We start from the raw sequence: 20,861 nt of genomic DNA, 5'->3' as shown, positions 1-20,861 counted from the left end.
AAGGCAGCTCACTAAAGCAACCCATTTGGGCATATCAAAACAAACCAGAGCAAGAAGCTATGACACAGTAAGCAAACATAAAATAAACTAATACAATAACTTACAGATAGCTTAGAAACAACAGTCAATATCAAGTCACATAAAGAAACAGACTACGATCACCTCAACAAGCTCTCAAAACAAAGAATCAAGGGATCTACATGAAAGTGCCTTCCTGGAATTACCAGAGGCAGAATACAAAAGATAAATATAAAGAACTCTTCAAGACATCAGGAAGGAAATGAGGCAATACGCAGAACAAGCCAAGGAACGCACAGATAAAGCAATTGAAGAAATTAAAAAGATTATTCAGGAACATAATGAAAAATTTCAGGAACATAATGAAAAATTTAAGAAGCTGGAAAAACCCATAGACAGACAGCAATTAGAAATTCAGAACAATAAAATTACAGACGTAGACAACTCAGTAGAAAGAGGACCAGAATTGAGCAAGTGGAAGGCAGAATTTCTGAACTTGAAGATAAAGCACTCAGCATGAATGTTTTTGAAGAAAAATCAGATAAAACAATTTAAAAAAATGAAGAAACATTAAGAGTCATGGGGGACTCTATCAAGAGAAATAACCTACGAGTGACTGGCGTACCAGAACAGGGAGGGGTAACAGAAAATACAGAGAGAATTGTTGAAGATTTGTTGGCAGAAAACCTCCCTGATATCTTGAAAGATGAGAAGATATCTATCCAAGATGCTCACTGAACTCCACATAAGGTAGATGTTAAAAGAAAGTCACCAAGACATACTATAATCAAACTTGCCAAAACCAAAGATAAAGAGAGAATTTTAAGAGCAGCTAGGGATAAACGAAAAGTCACCTACAAAAGAGAGCCAATAAGAATAAGCTTGAATTACTCGGCAGAAACCATGCAGGCAAGAAGGCAATGGGATGACTTGTATAAAAAACTGAAGGAAGAAAACTGCCAGCCAAGAATCATATATCCAGCAAAACTGTCTCTCAAATATGAAGGTGAAATTAGGACATTTCCAGATAAACAGAATTTAGGGAATTCGTAAAAACCAAATCAAAACTACAAGAACTACTAAATGGAGTTCTTCATATCAGGTATCAACCCAAGACTAGAACACTGCGCAGAGAAATCAGAAGTCAACCCAGACAGGGAAATCACAAAACTAAATCGAGATAAAAAAAAAAGTTCAAAACAGAGAAACAGCAATGTTATTATGTAAAAGAAGAAAACATCAAAATAATAAAGAGGGACTAAGAAATGTAGTCATAGTTCTTTCATATGGAGGGAAGACAAGGCAATACAAAGAAATAAAAGTTAGGTTTAAGTTTAGAAAAATAGGGGTAAATAATAAGGTAAACACAAAGGAGGCAAACTATCCTACATATCAAAACAAAATACAAGAAAAAAACAGAGACTCAGCAGAAACAAAATCAAGAACAACAAATATGAGGAAAGATCAATATATAAAGATAGCCTACTCAGGACATAAAATTAAGTGCGGAAAAGAAACTGTCAACAACACACAAAAAAAGACATCAAAATGACAGCACTAAATTCATACCTATCCATAATTACCTTGAATGTAAATGGACTAAATGCACCAATAGAGAGACAGAGAGTGGCAGAGTGGATTAAAAAACACGATCTGTCTATATGCTGCCTACAAGAGACGCACCTTAGACTTAAAGACACAAACAAACTAAAACTCAAAGGATGGAAAAAAATATATCAAGCAAACAACAATCAAAAAAGAGCATGAGTGGCAATATTAATTTCTGACAAAATAGACTTTAAAGTTAAATCCATCATAAAGGATAAGAAAGGACACAATATAATGATTAAAGGGACAATATACCAAGAAGGTATAACCATATTGAATATTTACTCACACAATGAAAAGGTTGCAAAATACATAAAACAAACTCTATCAGCACTGAAAAGTGAGACAGACAGCTCCACAATAACAGTAGGAGACTTTAACACACCACTTTAGATGAAGGACAGGACATCCAGAAAGAAGCTCAATAAAGACATGGAAGATCTAAATGCCACAGTCAACCGACTTGACCTCATAGACATGAACAGAACACGCCACCCATCAGCAGCCACGTATACTTTCTTTTCTAGTGCACATGGAACATCCTCTGGAATAGACCACATATTACAGCATAAACCAAGCCTTAGCAGAATCCAAAACATTGAAATATTACAAAACATCTTCTCCCACCACAAGGACATAAAAGTAGAAATCAATAACAGAAAAAGCATGGAAAAGAAATCAAACACTTGGAAACTGAACAATAACCTGCTCAAAAAAGACTGGATTATAGAAGACATTAAGGATGGAATAAAGAAATTCAGAGAATCCAATGAGAATGAAAACACTTCCTATCAGAACCTTTGGGACAGCGAAAGCAGTGCTCAGAAGTCAATTTATACCAATAAATGCACACATAGAAAATGAAGAAAGGGCCAAAATCAAAGAATTATCCTACAACTTGAACAAATAGAAAGAGAGCTATAAAAGAAACCCTTAAACACCAGAAAATAATAATAATAATAATAATAAAAACAGAGCAGAACTGCATGAAATAGAAAACAGAAATACAATTGAAAGAATTAACAAGACCAAAAGCTGGTTCTTTGAAAAAATCAACAAAATTGATAAACCATTGGCCAAACTGACAAAAGAAAAACAGGAAAAGAAGCAAATAACGCAAAGAAGAAATAAGATGGGCAATATTACAACAGACCCAACTAAAAGAATCATATCGGATTACTATGAAAAATTGTACTGTAACAAATTTGAAAACCTAGAAGAAATGGATGAATTCCAAGAAACACACTACCTACCTAAACTAACACAAACAGAGGTAGAACAACTAAATAGACGCATAACAAAAGAAGAGATTGAAAAGGTAATAAAAAAACTCCCAACAAAAAAGCCCTGGTCTGGACAGCTTGACTGCAGAGTTTTACCAAACTTTCACAGAAGAGTTAACACCACTACTACTAAAGGTATTTCAGAGCATAGAAAAGCACAGAATACTCCCAAACTCATTCTATGAAGCCAGCATATCCCTGATACCCAAACCAGGTAAAGACAGCACAAAAAAAGAAAATTACAGACCTATATCCCTCATGAACTTAGATGCAAAAATCCTCCATAAAATTCTAGCCAATAAAATTAAACACCATATGAAAAAAATAATTCACCATGACCAAGTGGGACTCATATCAGGCATGCAGAGGTGGTTCAACATTAGAAAAACAATTACTGTAATCCATCATATAAAAAAAAGACAAGAATCACATAACTTTATCAATTGATGCAGAAAAGGCATTTGACAAAGTTCAACACCCAATCATGATAAAAACTCTCAGCAAAATAGGAATTGAAGGAAAATTCCTCAACATAATAAAAGGCACTTATACAAAGCCAATAGCCAACATCATCCTAAATAGAGAGAGCCTGAAAGCATTCCTCTTGAGATCAGGAACCACACAAGAAGGCCCTTTATAACCACTCTCATTCAACATTGTGCAGGAGATGCTAGCCAGAGCAATTAGGGTAGACAAAGAAATAAAGGGCATCTAGATTGGTAAGGAAGAAGCAAAAGTATCTCCATTTGCAGATGACATGATCTTATACACAGAAAACCCTAAGGAATCCTCCAGAAAACTACTGAAAGTAATAGAAGAGTTCAGCAGAGTATCAGGATAGAAGGTAAACATACAAAAATCAGTTGGATTACTCTACACCAACAAAAAGAACAGCGAAGAGGAAATCACCAAATCAATGCCATTTACACTAGAGCCCAAGAAGACAAAATACTTAGCAATAAATCTTACCAGAGATGTAAAAGACTTATACAAAGAAAACTACAAAACACTTCTGCAAGAAAGCAAAAGAGACCTACATAAGTGGAAAAACATACTTTGCTCATGGATAGGAAGACTTAACATTGTAAATATGTCAATTTTACCAAAAGTGATCTATAGATACAATGCAATACCGATCCAAATTCCAACGACATTTTTTAATAAGATGGAGAAACAAATCACCAACTTCATATGGAAGGGGAAGAGGCCCCGGATAAGTAAGGCATTACTGAAAAAGAAGAACAAAGTGAGAGGCCTCACTCTACCTGATTCAAGAACTTATTATACCGCCACAGTAGTCAAAACAGCCTAGTACTGGTACAACAACAGATACATAGACCAATGGAACAGAATTGAGAATCCAGACATAAATTCATCCACATATAAGTAGTTGACATTTGACAAAGTCCCAAGGTCAGTTAACCAGGGAAAAGACAGTCTTTTTAACAAACGGTGCTGGCATAACTGGATATCCATCTGCCAAAAAATGAAACAAACCCATACCTCACACCATGCACAAAAACAAACTCATAATGGATCAAAGACCTAAATATAAAATCTAAAATGATAAAGATCATGGAAGAAAAAATAGGGACAATGTTAGGAGCCCTAATACATGGCATAAACAGTATACAAAACATTACTAACAATGCAGAAGAAAAACTAGATAACTGGGAGCTCCTAAAAATCAAACACCTATGCTCATCCAAACACTTCACCAAAAAAGTAAAAAGATTACCTACAGACTGAGAAGAAGTTTTTAGGTATGACATTTCTGATCAGTGCTTGATCTCTCAAATCTACATGATACAACAAAAACTCAACTACAGAAAGACAAATAACCCAATTAAAAAATGGGCAAAAGATATGAACAGACACTTCACTGAAAGAAATTCAGGTAGGAAACAGGTACATGAGGAAATTCTCACTATCATTAGCCATTAGAGGAATGCAAATCAAAACCACAATGAAAAATCAGTTGGATTCCTCTACACCAACAAAAACAACATCGAAGAGGAAGTCACCAAATCAATGCCATTGACAGTAGCCCCCAAGAATATAAAATACTTAGCAATAAATCTTACCAGAGATGTAAAAGACTTATACAAAGAAAACTACAGAACACTCCTGCAAGAAACCAAAAGAGACTTACGTAAGTGGAATAACATACCTTGCTCGTGGATAGGAAGACTTAACATTATAAAAATGTCTATTCTACCAAAAGTGATCTATACATTTAATGCAATTCCGATCCAAAGCCCAATGACATTCCTTTATGAGATGGAGAAGCAAATCACCAACTTCATATGGAAGGGAAAGAGGCCCCGGATAAATAAGGCATTACTGAAAAAGAAGAACAAAGTGAGAGGCCTTACTTTACCTGATTTTAGAACCTATTATACTGCCACAGTACTCAAAACAGCCTGGTACTTGTACAACAACAGATACATGGACCAACGGAACAGAATTGAGAATCCAGATATAAATCCATCCACATATGAGCAGTTGATATTTGACAAAGACCCCAAAACAGTTAACTGGGGAAAAGACAGTCTTTTTAACAAATGGTGCTGGCATAACTGGATATCGATCTGCAAAAAAATGAAACAAGACCCATACCTCAACTCCATAAACAAAAACTAACTCAAAATGGATCAAAGACCTAAATATAAAATCAAAAACGATAAAGATCATGGAAGAAAAAATAGGGACAATGTTAGGAGCCCTAATACATGGCATAAACAGTATAGAAAACATTATAAAGAATGTAGAAGAAAAACTAGTTAACTGGGAGCTCCTAAAAATCAAACACCTATGCTCATCCAAAGACTTCACCAAAAGAGTAAAAAGACTACCTACAGACTGGGAAAAAGCTTTTAGCCATGACATTTCTGATCAGTGCCTGATCTCTAAAATCTACATGATATTGCAAAAACTCAAGTGCAGAAAGACAAATAACCCAATTAAAAAATGGGCAAAAGATATGAATAGACACTTCACTAAGGAAGACATTCAGGTAGCTAACAGATGTATGAGGAAATGTTCACGATCATTAGCCATTAGAGAAATGCAGATCAAAACTACAATGAGATTTCATCTCATTCCAACAAGGCTGGCATTACTCCAAAAAACACAAAATAATACATGTTGGAGAGGCTGTGGAGAGATTGAAACACTTATATACTGCTGGTGGGAAGGTAGAATGGCACAACCACTTTGGAAATAGATTTGGCGCTTCCTTTTAAAAAGCTAGAAATAGAACTACCATACGATCCAGCAATCACACTCCTTGGAATATATCCTAGAGAAATAAGAGCCTTTACACAAACAGATATATACACACCCATGTTCACTGCAGCACTGTTTACAATAGCAAAAAGATGGAAGCAATCAAGGTGCACATCAATGGATGAATGGATAAATAAATTATGGTATATTCACACAATGGAATACTATGCATCGGTAAAGAACAGCGATGAATCTGTGAAACATTTCCTAACATGGAGGAAATTGGAAAGCATTATGCTGAGTGAAATTAGTCAGTTGAAAGGACAAATATTTTATAAGACCACAGTTATAGCAACTTGAGAAATACTTTAAACAGAGAAGAAAATATTCTTTGATGGTTATGAGAGCGAGGAGGGAGGGAAGGTGGGAGAGGGGCATTCACTAATTAGACAGTAGATAAGAACTACTTTAGGTGGAGGGCAAGACAAAACACAATACAAGCGAGGTCAGCACAATTGGCCTAAACCAAAAGTAAAGAAGTTTCCTGAATAAACTGAATGCTTTGAAGGCCAGCGTAGCAGGGGCAGGGGTCTGGGGACCATGGTTTCAGGGGATATCTAAGTCAACTGGCATAATAAAATCTATTAAGAAAACATTCTACATCCCACTTTGAAGAGTGGCATCTGGGGTCTTAAACGCTAGCAAGCAGTCATTTAAGACGCATCAATTCATCTGAACCCACCTGGACCAAAGGAGAATGAGGAACATCAACGACACAAGGCAATTATGAGCCCAAGAGACAGAACGGGGTACATAAACCAGAGACTATATCAGCCTGAGACCAGAAGAACTAGATGGTGCCCGGCTACAACAGATGACTGTCCTGATAGGGAACACAACAGAGAACCCCTGAGGGAGCTGGAGAGCAGTGGGATGCAGACTCCAAATTCTCGTGAAAAGACTAGACTTAATGGTTTGACTGAGACTAGAAGGACCCCGGTGGTCACGGCCCCCAGACCTTCTATTGGCCCAGGACAGGAACCGTTCCCAAAGCCAACTCTTCAGTCAGGGTTTGGACTAGCCAGTGGGATGGAGAGGGAAGCTGGTGAGGATTGAGCTTCTTGGATCAGGTGGACACTTGAGACTATGTTGGCATCTCCTGCCTGGAGGGGAGATGAGAGGGTAGAGGGGGTTAGAAGCTGGCAGAATGGACATGAAAAGAGAGAGTCGAGGGAGGGAGAGGGCTGTCTCATAGGGGGAGAGCAACTGGGAGTATGTAGCAAGGTGTATATAAGTTTTTGTGAGAGACTGACTTGATTTGTAAACTTTCACTTAAAGCACAATAAAAATTAAAAAAAAAAGAAAGAATAAGCCAGAAGGTAGGGCCAGATGAAAAGTACAACACAGATATGAGTCACCTGTCAAGTGGCAATACCTGAAAAATGTTTAATCACCCAAACCCGTTCATCATGCTTGTTTGCAGACTCTCTTATCCAGGTCCCAAATGTCTCCTTAACTTTAAGTATTTGTGTCGAATTTCCAATGGAAGAGATCATGGATTCTGCCAGAAGAGGAGAAAGGAAGGTCACTCACCTGCCAGCTATGGCTTTAAGGCACCTGATTTCTGAACTTCAAAACAGGGTGCTTTGTTTCTGTACCTGCTTGTGGGGAATGGTGTTCATGGACTTTCTCATCAGTTTTTCCAACGAAGGTGTCATCATTTGGTATAGCACATGTCTCACCTAAAACAACGGTAATAACCAGAGCAAATGTAGTTGGCATGGTGAAATATGTATAACTTTATTACTGGTGTTTCCCCTACCTCATTCCAGACTCTAGCCCCTTAACGCCCCTCCCACTAGGCTCACCAGGTTTGCTGGTTGCTTGCTTTTAAGCAACACCAAGTCATATGCTTCCAATTTTTCCCCCCTCCTTGTGCATTCCCAAGAAGCTTTCTCTGACCTCAGTTTCTAGAATAATACAATCCCAAGAGGATGTCAGTAATAGGGAAAAAGTGGCCTGAGCCAGCCCATTCAAGCCCTCAGCAATCTGGGGGAAAGAGAGACCTGCTGCCACCTTCTTGCCTCTCTCGGCAGGTGGCATCACCGTTACAGATGGCACTGTTCTGGAAGGGCTGTCACTTCCAGAGAAGCCGGTGGGGAGGTGCGGGGGAGCAACCTCAGAAACGGGGTGGCTCTGACTGCCAGGGCTTTGCGAGAGGTGCTGAGAGAGGCACTGGAAACCATCAGAGGGAGAAGGAACCTAGAGGCAGGTAGATTTGGAGACATGTGAGTCTCCTCACCACCATTTCCCCTCCTGTCTGCTTGAAGACCAAGAGGGGCACAAGCCCTTCAGGGGCTGCCTGATCCGTGGTCGGTTTGAGGCTACGCCTCCTTTCTCCCTGTGCTGTGATGTGTCATTCTTGACTTGTTCGTGTTCCCCTTGATGAATGAGCTTCATTCAGACCTTTGGTGAAGAGGTGCCTTGAGGTGGCAGGAGGGGAGGACCACGGCCAGTGAGAAGATGCAAGGAGTAGACTGGGCTGGGGCAGGCTGGGGAGAATCTGGCTTTCTGGGAATAAGCCCCACTCACCCAGACAAGCTCTGAGGGGTTAAAATCACCTTGTGATTACTAGACAAAAAGGGTAGCAGCTATAGCTATATCATCACTGTGGAAGCTCACAGAATAATCTGAAGAGATTTCTTTATAAATAAAATCAGGGGGGCTGAACCCTGCATGCTCTCTCAGCTTCTATCAGGCTACATGAACCTGTGTTTCTCTGAAGACCTGTCACCTGATGAGATCAGTCTTGGGTTTGTTAGGACTCCCCAGTATGCATCCTGCTGCCCCCAGGTTTCATCTGGAGTTTCCTCATACTCCACACTTAGGACCTCGGGCTTTGCAGAAGAAAGGAACATAGCAACTCTCCTGTTTTATTCTGAAAAAAAGACCCAAGACCAAGCCTGTTGCTGCTGAGTTGATTCCAACTCAGTGACCTAAACGACAGAGTAGAACTGCCCCATAGGGTTTCCAAGGAGCAAAAGGTGGATTTGAACTGCCAATCTTTTGGCTAGCAGCCATGGCTCTTAACCACTGTGTCACCAGGGTTTCACTCTGAAGAGTGGCTCTCGTTAATTCCTGTTGTACTAACCTGACTCTGCAGCTGTGGGAACAGGAGGGGGATGGGAATTTAAAGGCACTGAAGCAGGAGAGAGGGCCAAGTTCAGATGCAGAAGCCTGGCAACTGAGGACCCATTTCTAGCAGGCTGAGTGGAAGATAACAGCCTCTCATTTAAAGCACTTTTCCATCCCCTGCCAACCCAGCCATCTTAGTGGATCTGCAAAGCAGAGTAGAGTGCTTCTTCAGGCCTGATTGTCACTGGCTGACAGAGCCTTTAGCAAATTAGAACCCTGAAGAAGCTCCAGTCACACACTTCTTCTCTCAGGGGAGTGTCCCTGCTCAGCTTTCTCTAAAGGAAGCTGAACAAAGGTCCTGGTGCTAATGGAGGGGAGATGCTGAACACCAGGCAAGGATAAGATCTCCACGATTTAACATTGTGTTGACTTCGGGGCAAAATTATAATCAGCCTCCATTTATTGGGGACTGGTGGCTTCTTTGAAAGCACAGATTCACCCACTCTGACAGTCAACTGCATAACCCCAAAATGTCTTTCAGAAAGAACAGTGAATCAAGTGGAATTAATGACTGTTTAGGAAGGTGGCAGAGAAATCCATGAGAGAGAAATTCCAGCTAGGATCCTCTCTGTTTGCCACTGAAGTGAGGACATCACATTGTACCTCATGGTCTAAGGTGAACGGATCCTAGGTCACCTTTATTGGGAAGAAGTTCTAGCATCACCCAAGGAATATTTCTACTAATGTTGTTAGTTGCCATCAAATCAGTTATGACTCATGTCGACTCCAAGTGTGCAGAATAAAACTGCTCCATAGGGTTTTCAAGGCTGTAACATTTTGGAAGCAGATCGCCAGGCCTGTCTTCTGCGGCACCTCTGGGTAGGTTCAAACTGCCTATCTTCAGTTAGTAGTCCAGTGCTTAACCATTTGCGCCACCCAGGGACTTCATTTTTATGAATATAGCCCCTTGATTTCTAATTAGCTTTTATTCCTGCTACCACCCCTGCCATGAACTGGTCACAGAAGAAGTCCTCTTACCCTGCCAGAGGTCAGGCATTCCTTGTCCTTGGCAGGCTTAGGTCTCAAAGTGTGAATTACCATCTCTGAAAGGAAAATGTTCTAAGACCAAGGGGCTTTAGAGTCAGGCAGGCCTGGGTTTGAAATTAGCTCTGCCACTTACTGAGTGACCTTGGGCAAATTACTTTGCTCCTCTAGATTTCAGTTTTCTCTCTCTAAATTGGAGACAGTTATGATTTGTCATCATAGGATTATTGTGAGGATAAAGTGAAAAAAAACAAACAAACTTAAAACAGTGCCTGCTCATTAAACCCAGTGCTGTCTCAGAAAATAGCAGTGGTGATGGTACCACCAGTTGCTGTCCAGTTGATCCTGACTCATGGCACCCCCATGTGTGTCACAGCAGAACCGTGCACCATAGGGTTTTCAGTGGCTGGTTTTTTGGAAGTAAGCCTTTGTTCTGGTCACCTCTGGATGGACTAGAACCTCCAACCTTTCAGTTAGCAACCGAGTGAATTAACCATTTGCATAACCCTGGGATTCTAGTAGTGAGGGCAGTACTATTGTGATTACTTGAGAGGAGTTGACACATCTGAACTCCCCCATCATTTCCCTGAGTATCAGTCAAGCCCTTCATGCTCCCAAAAGTGTATGGTTGCAAGACATTTAGCAGCTTAGCCTTAGACACTGTGTAGAGACTCGGAGACTGGTGGATTTGGACTAGAAGGAGGAACAGCCTGGAGATAAATGAAAGCAGAGGGATAAGAAAACGGGAGGAAAGCCCAATTCTCAATCTACCCCCAGTCCTCATCCCTGGCGCAGATGTCTCTGGCCTCCCATGAATATGTTGCAAGGGGAACTCTCACTTTGGACAAAATCTCCTCCCTCTGTTTTAAAAAAATCTGGTCACAAAGCCTGGCGTGCAGCGCAAGAGTTTGGAATCACTAGTGGAAGCGGCGAGTTCCCTGGGGCAGGGGTTAGTTACCTGTGCACTGGCCGTTAAACATGTTTGGTGGCCGGGGGCCTTTGGATCTTCTGCTTCCGGGTGGTCCCGGAGGACCCGGAGGGCCCTGGGGCCCAGGTGGGCCAGGTGGGCCTTGTTCACCTTTGGCACCTGGATTGGAAAGAGAGAGAGAGATTGATTGATTAAAGAGCCATAAATGGAGATTGGGTTTCACATGAGGGAAAAGGAATAATAAGCAGCTCTAGGGAGTTTCTCTGAGCTTCTGCCTTCCCAAGCATGACTGTACTTTAGCACTTGTTTACACAGAGTTGAGAAAAAAACCCATAGTAGGTACTGAGTACCAACTATGTGCCAGGAACCATTCTGAGAACTTTACAGACCTCCTCGCTATCATTCTCCCCAGCTATTCTGTGAGGTACTGTCATGACCCACCCCTCCCCCCCCGCCCAGTACACTGAGTCCTAGAGAAGTTAACTGACCTGCCCAAGGTCACAACCTGAACAGAGCTGGAACTCAGCTTTAGGTGTGTCTCCCTCCAGAGATCATTCATTTTACATTGGCCAGCATCAGTGGATGTCAGCCCTGGCTGCACATTAGAGTCACCTAATGATCTTTAATAAAACGCTAACACCAGGGTCCTGTTCCAGACCAATTAAATCAGAATGCTGAGGGGTGTGAGTTTGGACACCTGCATTTTTATGCAGCCAGGTATGAGAAGCACTGCTGTATGTGGTAGAAGAAAAATCTCTACTGAGAAATCAGGAACTCATTTAGGTTCTGATTCTATTCAGTGTTCTGATCTTGGGCAGGAAACTTAGCCCTTCTGAGCCTGTTTTCTCATTTCCAAATTGAGTCTCATAATCCCTGGCCTGGCCTGCCCTGGGAGACTCCAATGAGGTCACTGCTGTGAATGCTTTGAAAGCTGTAATCCTACACACCAGTAGGCACCCATTCCTCTAATTTGAGGTGGCTGATGTGGGTGCTGCCCTTTGCAGGGGCCCTTGGTTCTGGAGCTTCCATAAAGATACTACTTGGCTGGGCTGTTCAGTCCTTTGTTTCTGCCCTCCTGTCCTGAGCTGAGACTGGTGATCTAAGGTCTAAGCTGCCTCTTCCCACCCAGACCAAGTGAGCCTCTTCAGTCTCTCTAGAGTGACCAGGTAGGGACCTATGGGCCAGAGCAGACATGATCCAACCCTCCACACCTTCTCCCCTCTCTGCCCAGTGGCACACTCAGCTGTGGTCTGGTCTCTTGAATTGGGGTACACTCAGGGATGGCGTTTTTCTGAATGGTTTACTGTCACTTCACTTGCTCAGCAGAAAGGGGAATGTGGTATCCTGGATACAGATTTTCCATATAACTGAAGCACAACATGGTCTTATATTTTCCAAGTATAACCTGTGTATACCATTCTGTAAAAATATGTTTTACTTTTTAGGCATTTTGCATAGCACCGTCCCCTGTTTATGAAACAAATTATGCTAAACAGAATTTAATCTTATCTTGAAGCTTTTGGCCTGGCAAATTGTAGGTGCTAAATAAATGCTGAATGGATGGATGCGTGCATGGGTGGGTGAGTTATGCAGGGTCATTATTCTGAACATCTGCCATCCTAGCTTCCGGGGGACAGATAATCATATCTTACTCATTTTCATATTCCCAGCCACTAGCACAGTCCCTGACTCATAAAAGTTGTTCTCTGTTTTCAACAAATGCTTATTGGATATATTAATAGGATGGTTACGTTTTTATGACATAAACTGTCCAAGTACTACACTGTGCTTTTAAAATTCTTCTGCCTCCTCTCCTCCCCCACTACAGTCAGATGTCTCCCATGTGATGATTTCTGTGTGGAGCTAGCTGTCCCTTCCCTCTTCCCAGACAGATACCAAATATTAGCTTTTAATCTGGGTTGGAAACCAGAGAAAAGAAAATCAGCAACCAAATTTTGCTCTAACTTTATGTCAAAAGCTTAGGATAAGGGCCTGAGAATGGCTCTACCTCTACTATGAAGAAAATGCATGTACTCTTTGCCATTTTGTCCTCTAAGCTACCTTAAGTTGCTTACTTGTCCTGTACCAGATTGTGCTGGATTTAAATAGATATTTGGGAAAAGGAAGCTTCCTTCATCCTATTTCAACCCAAACATGACTTTTAGACCTGAGTTACCTAAATGAATTATTCTTGGAGCCCAGATTTGGTCTTGCCCATATTAGAGTAACATGAATAGTTCCTCCGTTTTCAAAGCACAGAACTCTAGAGCATGCTGCCAGCCAGGTGCCTACAAAAGGTAAACAAGGAGAGAAGACCCACAGCAGCTCTTGTATTGAAAACCAGGCAGGCTTCTGGGTCCACGTGCCTCAAAGGGAGCCAGAGAATGGGCCTCTTACCTGCCAGGAGCACATCGTTGGACACATCCCCTTTCTCTCCCTTTTCACCCTTCTGCCCTGGTGGGCCCTCGTTTCCGGTCAGGCCCAGTTCACCAGGGTCTCCCTTTTCTCCTTTTCCCCCTGGATTTCCTGTGGCTCCAGGTTGCCCTGAGAATAAATAGCATATTAACCTGTCATGCAAGAAATTTTAGAGAAAAATAATACTGTACTTTGTACTTTTGAGATAAAGCAGCTTTAAAAACCAAACACTTGCATCATTAAAGAATAATATTTCTGAGTGGCTCTGCTGGAATATTTTTAGAGAACTTTGGCTGGGCCAACAGGTTGGAGAGAGGAGTGAAGCACAGAGGGGGCAATGGCAGCAACAGCAGAGAGCAAGTGAGGCCTGATCACAAGGCTGGGTGTTGCCACCTACACCATTTAGTTTATTTCTCCCAACAGATTGGGGTGGCCAACTAGGCAGTTATCCTTACTCTCATTTTATAGAAGTTGAAACTAAGGCCTAGAGTAGACATGAATGATGCTACTAATTACAGAGCAAAGGTCCTCTGATTCCATTTCCAGTGTTCTTTCTGTGACATTCCAATTCAAAATGATTTTAATCAAAACAGCAAAGCAGGTAAGGTTGCTTTAGGAAAAGCATTAAATAAGGGCAGTGATAGTGTGAGCAAAATGTAATGGGTGAGATTTCTGTTTCTGCTCACGGAGACTCATCACTACCGGAACTATGGTCCTGCCCACACAGCTGGAAACTGGTCAAGATCTATGTTCATATACAATTCTCAGAGCTCACACAGGGGCTAGCTCTCATTCCCATCAGTTAGTATCGAGAGACTCATAAAATAATGGAATTTTGGGTAAAGCCCTCAGAAGAATCTTACCAAAAAAAAAAAAAATTGCTGTTGAGTTGACTCTGATTCATGGCAACCCATGTGTGTCAGAGGATCACTGTACTCCACAGGATTTTCAATGTTGTTTTTTTGGAAGTAGGTTGCCAGGCCTTTCTTCCCAGGTGACTCTGGGTGAACTTGAACGGCCAACCTTTTGATCAGCAGCCAAGCATGTTAGCCATTTGCATATCCAGGTACTCCCTTGTCTTTATACAAAAACAAAACCCAAGCCCACTGCCATCAAGTCGATTCTGACTTATAGGTGACCCTACAGGACACAGTGGAACTGCCCCATAGGGTTCCCAAGGCTATAAATCTTTACAGAAGCAGACTGCCACATCTTTCTCCTGTGGAATGGCTGGTGGGTTCAAACCATCAACCTTTCAGTTAGCAGCTGAATGTTTAATCACTGCGCCACCAGGGCTCCTCCCCTTGCCTTTATAATGGGGCTAAATTAACCTGAGAATAAAGGCTGCTCTGGACCTGCCATAATAAAGCTTAACAACAAGCTTCAAAAAGATCATATTGATCTGCAAATAATTTAACTGCTTGCCAGAATAGGGTCCAAAATTTGAATCATTCAATCAGTGTAATTCACCATATTAACAAATCAAATAAGAAAAATCATGCAGTTATCTCAATGTAGAAAAGGCATTTGATACAATTAATACCTGTTCTTAATAAAAATATTCATCAAACTAGAAATAGAAGGGAACTTCCTCAATCTGAAAAAGAACATTCACAAAAAACCTACAGTCAACATCATCCTTAGCAGTAAAAGACTAAATGGTTTCCTTCTAACCAGGAAAAAGACAAGGATATCCGCTTGTATTTCTTCTTACCACTTTACTGGATGTCGTAATCAATGCAATAGGCAAGAAAAAAAGGTGTACCGATTGAGAAGGAAGAACTAAAAGTTTATTTGTAGAAAATACGATTGTTGGCCAATACCCATTCTCCAACTGTCATCCTTCTGGCTTTGCAATTATCTTCCCTCCAGATTTAAAATCAAATCTAGACCTTCTTCTCCCCTCCCCGCAACCTTCTGCCAGCCCCATAGGATACTAATGCTATTTTCCCAAGAGAATCATAGAATTCCAGATTGGAAGACACCTTAGAGGTCATTTGGATCAACTTCCCATCCAATCTCAGAAGCCTTTCTATTTTACTTGGTTGTCTCTTAGGTTCCTTCATTGATGGGAAGGTCACAACTACATTACAACACACCGTAGATTGAACCTGCATCAAAGGCAATTATTCCCTAAAACATAACACTAGAGCTCTCAACATCTTTCATTTACCCCTGAAGAGTGGTAAATTTCCAAAATGGTTTCTGCTCTCTTATATTCAAGGGACCCTACAGAGACCATTTCAAGGAAGACATCAGTGCATGAAAGAAACCCAATGTGCTGGTCACTGTAAATGTAGTGAACAAAGATACATTTGCTAGATTTCAGTCAACCATGTACAAACACCCCAGTATCTCAGTGAAAACCATGGAAACCGGCGATAGCACAAGCCCTGGGTTCCCTGCCTTTGTCAGTGGTAATCTCAGGCTGGCACTGTGCACTGGCTGAGGAGCTGGGGGATAGAGTTGAGAAGGATGTGAAGAAGGGTGGGGGAAATCCCTCCATTGTTAGCAGAAGGCTCTGCCATGGATTCACCAATACAGAGGACAATGACACCTCTTAACAGCTCATAGCTCACAATGCATTTCTCCTGACAGTACTGAAAAGCCATCACTCTGGGTCATCCCTGCCCATGGGTCACCAAGACATGTTGCTGGAAAGTGGCTCACTCATTGAGAAAGGCCCTTATGTGGGGACCTCTGCACAGGCAGACATTCTTTTGTCCCAGTATTTTAAATAGACAATTTGGCACATTATCTGATGGAGACAAAAGATAAGAACGTTGCCATAGAGTCCAGCCAGCACAATGCACCAAGTATAACTGAAACCTCCTAAAGGTGTCACATGGCCCAGATTTAGCAGTGCTCAGGGAAATGATATCTGCTTTAGGATTTTCTTTTAAAGTATTTATTCTAGTCACAAAGAGCCTTTCTGCACCATCATCCAATTTCCTCTTCCTTTCATTTCCTCCTCTAATGACTTTCATTTCTCTCTTAAAAAGGCCATATGTGACATAGGGAAATGTTCATACTGCAGTGCAGCCTCGTAGGTGCAGGTATTTAAAAAAGATAGAGATATTAAATACCTTTGCTTCAGAATGCATTTTGACTCTGAGCTGGGGTTTCAGCTACCATTTTCAAGCTTCAGTTAAGAAAGGACAGGGACATTCTGTGTACAAAGCCTGTCTTTGCTCTCTTGTTGACCATCACCTCTGACAAAGCATCACCTGACCTTGGTTGGTAAGACTGCCTTGCTGCTCATTGGCCATGGTGTCAGAAATAAACAAAACCTAATCACCACTCACCATCAGAGGACCTTTGCATGACATTATCTCCCCTGCCCTGACCTACAGAGGTCAGGGCTGAGAGCTGTGCACACTGACACTAATGTGGTCTGGGCCCTGGCACTGCTTGACCCATGACTCCTCGCTGGCTTCCCGTTGGCACGTTCTGCTGGGAGAAGAAAGGCCAGATTCTACTTGCCTAACTTCTGTGCTGGAAATGGGCCTCTGCTGTTTCCCTTTCTTGGTGGTGCCCATACAAAACGAACAGTTTACCAGCACTGGATTTGGGGTTGTGTGAATGTCTCTGGGCAGGGTCAATGCCGTCTTCACAGCAGGGGGTGAGGGAGGATGTTTTAGCTTGGGCAAAACCACGTGCTGCCAGCTCTGGCAAGGGAAAGGGGGCTAGGGGGTGTCACACAAAACCCAGTCCCAAGACATGAATAAGGAGGAGGACACTATTTCTATTTTCATGGGGATTTGATTTTTAAAGACAATGCAGTGTTAACTCTTAAGTGAGAATATGAGAGATAAACAGAGAAGGAATGTTTTGTTCTGTTAGACACAAGGCTGTTATGAGCTGGAGCTGACTCGATGGCAACTAACAACAACAACACAGCAGTGGACTTGAAATCTGGACACCATATTACAGTTGTTATAACTCAACCCCCTCAGTCTATAGATGAGAAGACCCAGGCCCAGATGGTGGAGTGACTTGCCCAAGGCCTCAGAGCCCAGTCAAGGATTGAGCCAAGTGCTCCCTCCACTGTTCACCTCTGCCTTGAAAGCAGGTAACAGTAGATGCATCACCCACTCTGTCTAGGTGGAAGGTTATTACTCACTGAAATGTGCCTTCTCTCAAATGCCCTGCAGTCTGCCCAGAAAGACTGGAACCCTTCCAGCCCTGCCAGTAAGACCCAACATCGGGGCTCAGGCTGGAAGGACTCGAGCCCTATATTCTTCTCCAATCAGTGGCACCAGCTGTAGAGGCCTGTATTTCCTTCTTGCTTGTTCCTGCCCTGGGGTACCCCCAATTACCCCACTTTTACAGCTTGGGTCCAATTCCCTTGAACAAAGAAGTTGCATGTCATTGTGCTTAGAGCAGGGGCCCAGGTGTCAGAGCGACCTGGATCCATGTCCTGCCTTCCCCACCTATTAGCCATTTGACATTAGGCAAGTTACTGCCATCCATTTAACAGTATTTGTTGAGTTCTGTCGCTAGGCAAAGACTGTGCAATAATGGACCTCACATTCTACCTAGGGTGTCAGACCATAAACATGTCAACGAATAAAACAAATTACTCTGTCAGAGGGATAAATTCTTTGAAAGAGAGCAGGGATGTGACTGCAGGGCAAGGCAGGGGCTAGACACGGATCAGGGATGATCTTGCAGGGGAGGTGGCACCTGAGCTGACACCTGCACAGTGAGAAGGCTGCAGCCACGTGAAGGGCAGGGGAGGGCCCTGCAGGCAGTGCAAAGGCTCTGAGGCCATGGCGAGCTTGGCCTATCTGAGAAACAGAAAGATAAGGTTTCTTCATCTAGAAAGAACGTTGCTAATAAAAATATCCCTCCCCAATGAGTTGTTGTGAGGATTAAGTGAGGTATGTATCAAAACCAAAACCAAACCCACTGCCGTCGAGTTGATTTGGACTCATAGTTGTGAGAGCTGTGCACGCTGACTGTGTGTGTGTGTGTGCACACTAACTAGTGGGGCCAGGCCCTGGCACTACTTGTCCCGGGACTCCTCGCCGGCTTCCTGTCAGCACATTCTGCCAGGAAAGGAAAGGTCAGAGCCTGCTCTTAGGGCAGAGCAGAACTTCCCCATAGGGTTTCCAAGGCTATAATCTTTATGAATTGGTATCAACTCGATAGTAACGGGTTAATCTTTACAAAAGGAAAGTGCCACAGCTTTCTCCCACCCTGTGGGTTCGAACTGCTGACCTTTCGGTTAGCAGCCGAGCACTTAAGCAGGGCACCACCAGGGCTCCTTGAGATAAATGTGCAGAGCACTTAGCAGAGGGCCTGGCAGTAAATGGTGACTATATGTCCAGGAGAGTGTGAGACCCCACTCATCTGCGGCTTCTGCCTGGCCTAGAGTCACCCTAACGTGACCCTGTCTCAGTGGAACACAGTCCCTTTTTCCTTTTTGAAAACAGCACGAGTTGTTCTCTCTTTCTGGAATGTGTTCCCACTCCCCCCTTCCTCCACCCCCTGCCTGACAAACCACTAATGACCCTTTAGCCCTCCGCTTAAATAACTGCCCTTTCTCTGACAGCCCAACCCTGGCCAGGCAGCACAGAGCCATACACATTGTCAGGCCTCTCCCCTGAGTAAGATGCTGCACGGCCTTCCTGGGGGCTGACAGCGAGACCCACTCATCCGCAGCTTCTGCCTGGCCTGGCCCTAGCCTCCAACCTCCCCTCCTTTCTGGCATCCGTCGCCCACCCCCAGACACGTGTGTGTGTGTGTGTGTGTGTGTGTGTGTGTGTGTGCGCGCGTCACTAGGACCACTCCCTCCCTAGCTCTCTCATCCTTCAGGTCTGACCTAAGTAGTTACTTCCCTGACCCTCCCTATTACTGTAGCACTCTGCTCTTTGCTTCAAACATGTATCTTCCATCATAGTACAGATGTATTTGATTGTTGTATTTGATTGGTGACTGGGTGGGTTAGAACTGCCCTCCTTTAGGATAGTGTATTCTCGTTTGCTTCTTAAATTAAGGCTGATAAATTATATTTTCCCCCGTTAGATTCTGTGGCCCAAGAAGGCAGGGACCATGTCAATATTGGCTCACCTTTGTGTCTCCCATACCTGGCCAAAAGTGGGCACTCAATCAAAAATTGTTAAGCTAGTGGATCAAAGAAGAATCTCTCTGCCTTACGGAACTCTGGGCAAAATAAATGCTGGATAAAAAAAAAAAAAGGTGCATGTTCTCAGAGCTTGATAAACTGCAAGATGCCTTGACCTGCACCCTTTCCCTCCCATACCCTCCATACCCCATACTGGAGCCTGCTGGAGCCTCCTGACACCTCAGCTGAGTGGTAATTCCTGCAGGGGGGTGGAGGTGTGACCATGTTGTCCTGAAGACGAGAGTCTGACTTGTCCTTGCCCTGGAGCAGGGCTCAGGCCTTGCATTTGGGAGAGACCAGAGGGCAAGTGTTGGGAGAGGGGTGAAGCCTTTGGTTGTCCTGGCCGGTCCCCCTGCTGTCCTGAAGGCTATCCATGTGCCTAGAGAGCCCCTGTGCAGCCCTGGCGGTGTGCTAGTTTCCTCAGGCTCCCAAGTGGGGCGGGCAGGCCCAGGGTCTGGGCACCATCTCCTTAGAATGGGTGGTCCTGAGAGGGGTCCAGCCACAGCAGGCGGGGGCAAAGACACTGGTAGTTGGGGAGCACATTCTACCCTCCCTGTGGGGAGCCAGGCCAGGGAATTTGCCTGCAACCAGAGCCAGCTGAGGGGCTGCTGCCCAGCCTCCCAGCCAACCCAGGTCAAAGCCAGCCCTGGGAAGCTGACCTTTGGAGGCATGGAAGCCAAGCTGGTGGCTGGAAAGGTCAGTGCCAGGCAGGCAGGACGAAGCTCAGCGTGAGGCCCAGAGGCCCAAGTCATCTTCAGAGGGCCAACACGGCAAAGGGAGGAAACACCTGGTCTGGGAGTGGCAGGGCTTTCCTTATGCCTCCAGGCTAGCCCTAGAACCCCAGTTCCTTGCTAAAGAGACTATCCCCAACTGGGGCAAGCTCCATTCTGGGGGACCAAGAATTCTTCCTACCACTGTAAGAGCACTGAGTGCCAGGCAGGATGGGGAACCATCCAGGGCTCAGGAAGGGGTAGGGGAGGGAAAGCCCAGCTTTGGGGCCTCTGGCCAGTGACCAGAGACAGTGAGGTCCTTCTTCTGGAGTTTGATGGGTCCAGGTTAGAGTCTGGGCTGG

General features: G+C 43.4%; 1 protein-coding gene across 1 annotated transcript in view; it reads right to left on the bottom strand.

The window, feature by feature from the left end:
* Positions 1 to 20,861, bottom strand: part of GLDN (gliomedin) — a 134,077-nt gene that overhangs the window by 10,131 nt on the left and 103,085 nt on the right. Inside the window, exons 5-8 of the mRNA XM_003420522.4 lie at positions 13,642 to 13,788; positions 11,275 to 11,403; positions 7,796 to 7,879; positions 7,573 to 7,698 (exon numbers count right to left, since the gene is read on the bottom strand). Coding sequence (XP_003420570.1) covers positions 7,573 to 7,698; positions 7,796 to 7,879; positions 11,275 to 11,403; positions 13,642 to 13,788 — 486 coding nt within the window. The remainder of the gene's footprint in view (positions 1 to 7,572; positions 7,699 to 7,795; positions 7,880 to 11,274; positions 11,404 to 13,641; positions 13,789 to 20,861) is intronic.

This window comes from Loxodonta africana, chromosome 12 (assembly GCF_030014295.1).
Source record: "Loxodonta africana isolate mLoxAfr1 chromosome 12, mLoxAfr1.hap2, whole genome shotgun sequence".
Taxonomy (NCBI): domain Eukaryota; kingdom Metazoa; phylum Chordata; class Mammalia; order Proboscidea; family Elephantidae; genus Loxodonta; species Loxodonta africana.
This window is presented reverse-complemented; position numbering and strand designations above follow the sequence as displayed.